General features: G+C 38.5%; 1 protein-coding gene across 1 annotated transcript in view; it reads left to right on the top strand.

Annotated features, from left to right (window-relative positions):
• Positions 1–2964: 2964 nt before the first annotated feature.
• Positions 2965–3396, top strand: part of LOC106460434 (astakine-like) — a 7151-nt gene continuing 6719 nt past the window's right edge. Inside the window, exon 1 of the mRNA XM_013920133.2 lies at positions 2965–3041. Coding sequence (XP_013775587.1) covers positions 3000–3041 — 42 coding nt within the window. The 5' untranslated portion in view covers positions 2965–2999. The remainder of the gene's footprint in view (positions 3042–3396) is intronic.

Here is a 3396-nt window from a genome sequence, read left to right as displayed (position 1 = left end):
TTAATAGTCTAGACAGTAGAATCTATCCTGTACTGCAAGTGATCATTGTTTGATCGTATTGAAACACTCGTTTAATAGTCTAGACAGTAGAATCTATCCTGTCCTGCAAGTGATCATTGTTTGATCGTATTGAAACACTCGTTTAATAGTCTAGACAGTAGAATCTATCCTGTCCTGCAAGTGATCATTGTTTGTACACACGTAATGTCTATCCTGCCCTGCAAGTGATCATTGTTTGTCCACACGTAATGTCTATCCTGCCCTGCAAGTGATCATTGTTTGTACACGCGTAATGTCTATCCTGCCCTGCAAGCGATCATTGTTTGTATACACAGGGTCTATCCTGCCCTGCAAGTGATCATTGTTTGTACACACGTAATGTCTATCCTGCCCTGCAAGCGGTCATTGTTTGTACACACGTAATGTCTATCCTGCCCTGCAAGCGGTCATTGTTTGTACACACGTAATGTCTATCCTGCCCTGCAAGCGATCATTGTTTGTATACACAATGTCTATCCTGTTCTACAAGTGATCATTGTTTGTCCACACGTAATGTCTATCCTGCCCTGCCAGCGATCATTGTTTGTATACACAGGGTCTATCCTGCCCTGCAAGTGATCACTGTTTGTATACACAGGGTCTATCCTGCCCTGCAAATGATTATTGTTTGTCCACACGTAATGTCTATCCTGCCCTGCAAGCGATCATTGTTTGTCCACACGTAATGTCTATCCTGCCCCGCAAGTGATCATTGTTTGTCCACACGTAATGTCTATCCTGCCCCGCAAGTGATCATTGTTTGTACACACGTAATGTCTATCCTGCCCCGCAAGTGATCATTGTTTGTCCATAAAAGCTGTTGTTTAAGATAATCACTGCTACAGTTATCTTTAATGTACCCAACGTGTTGTTTCGTCACTACTTATAGCTATCTTACAACAAAGTACGACTTCTACATACTGACTCGCTTATTAACGGGCGTGGCTTAGTGGTTAATCCGAAGTCACAGTTCACGACCCGTTACTGTAAAAACACGTCACCACTTCGAGAGCGTGGGTGCGCCACAAGGGTGATGGTCAAATCCTACTGTTCGATGAGATAAAAGTGGCCCAAATGTTGGCGTTAAGTACTATTGACCAGCTGTCTTATCTTCAGTCTATGAGTTTAAAATTAGAAACGGCCATACGCAACCAGTATTTGTGTATTCTTGCGTAAAAATTCTGAAACAAACCACCATGTGTTGTTGTGGGGGGGTGGGCACTTCTAGAGAACTGTCGCCGACTTTTGGATCATCAGATGGACATTGTCCATCCACATCTATTTTTATACGCAACCTCACTAGTTCCACTAAAAACAGTTTGTTTCTACATGTTTGGAAGGCTATTTTCGTCCTAAAAGACAAGTGGGTGTCAACACAGCACATGACCCCGGTGTTATAATGACGTGTGAAAGAATAGTGGAATGTAACCTTACAACTGCCCAACATCTCGTGACAGTCTTCTAACACCAAGTAACATGACATTATCGGACGTTATTTTCCAACGACAATTTAGAAGTTTGAGCGACTTATCTTATAAGCAAAAGTACCCGTCCCCAGTGACGGGAAAATTTTATGTTAATCTATCAATTTAAATTATTTCATAGACTTTAAAATGGGTTAATTGTGTTGTATTCTCGGTTTCACTCGGAGCCAAAGCTCTGAGCTACTTATACCGCCCACCATGAAAAGTAATTGTTGAACATTTCAGTAATGCTAAGAGTTGCTCAACAATACCATACGGTAAATTTATTTAAGTTACGTCACATTTTAAAATGTGAATGATAGTGTTATTAATTGCTAACAATTTAGTGTAGAATATCCTGCTTACGAAATAAAATCTGGCATCAACATTATTCATGTCTGTTCTCCCGTCATTTCAAAAGTGAATGTTGTGTTTTGCCTGCGTGCACAGTTTTTCAAACGGGAGACAGACGAACGCTCGGACAGACACCACGGTTCGCTATATACATACAATATTTAATCCGTAAATCTGGAATTATACCCAAATAAATCCTTTCAAATCAATGCAAAGAGAAACGCTACTATTGTATTTCTACCAACTTGATAATACACTAATGGATAAGAACTGTAGCGAAATTGTTCTAAAACATATTACACTAATAACTTTACACAGATCAAACATTTTAACTTCTACTAACCACGGCAACCTCCCAAGAAAGACTCCAGCCTAAATGTGCTACATACACAAAAGGTCGTTACAAGACTAATGCTGTTATACAGAACACCCGGAAGGGGGGGGGGGAGGTTATCCTATTCACAGCTAATTATTGATAGTATTAAACCTAAGAAAACATACTTGGTTACTCAGCAACACCTAGGAAGGCTAGCGTTTGGTAACAGCTACGCTCATACAGCTACAATACTCAAACATTTTCAGAAATTCTTTTAACCTTGAGGGCAAGCTGCGGAACGCGATTTTGAAGGGGAGTTCCCCCCATGCCTTATCCGTGTAATTAAACTATTTACTGAAACTGTTAGAAGAAGAAGAAACATCCCTGGTGTGATGAACACAGTGTGGAAGACGTGATGTCTGGGTAACATCCTGGCTTGGCAAGATAACCTTGAGACAGACTTCGGAAAAATGTGTGATTTAAAAACTTATCACAATAAGTTTTCTTCGAATTACCTACGTTTGACATTTCTAAAACATTTACTGTTTTGTTTTTAACAACGTAAAAATAAACTAAGTACTTTTGTCCGTTTTGTTTTTAAGCGCAAAACTGCAAAGTGGGCTATTTGCGCTGTGCCCACTGCAGGGACTTAACCCTGAATTTGTCCATAAGCCCTCAAGCGTGCCGCCGAGCAAGTGTAATTCTTTTATTGATAAGAAAGGAATTTTGTTTATAAAAAAACATGTGATAAACAAATGTTATTTTATTTTTAATACCTCTATATCCAAACAGGTTCTCACAGACATCTACAGAGTACGTCAAAAATAATGCGCACCCTGGTGGCCACCATTATTATTCTTGTTGCTCAGGTGAGATTGTTTTCTCTAGTCTCTATGTATACTGAAAGTTTACGTTTCCCTTGTTCAAGATATTTATTTAGAAGTTGTGAATTATGTAGATAATGGTACACACACATATATTGATAACGATTATTTTCATTCATAAATAAAAGTAAGTTTATTATGCAGCAAGTGTTTTAATTTATATGTGGGTAAGAGTACGTCACCATGGATACTGTACACAAATTACACATATATATACATAACGATTATTTTCATTCATAAATAAAAGTAAGTTTATTATGCAGCAAGTGTTTTAATTTATATGTGGGTAAGAGTACGTCACCATGGATACTGTACACAAAGTACACATATATATTGATAA

The sequence above is a fragment of the Limulus polyphemus genome, unplaced genomic scaffold (assembly GCF_000517525.1).
Source record: "Limulus polyphemus unplaced genomic scaffold, Limulus_polyphemus-2.1.2 Scaffold33, whole genome shotgun sequence".
Taxonomy (NCBI): domain Eukaryota; kingdom Metazoa; phylum Arthropoda; class Merostomata; order Xiphosura; family Limulidae; genus Limulus; species Limulus polyphemus.
This window is presented reverse-complemented; position numbering and strand designations above follow the sequence as displayed.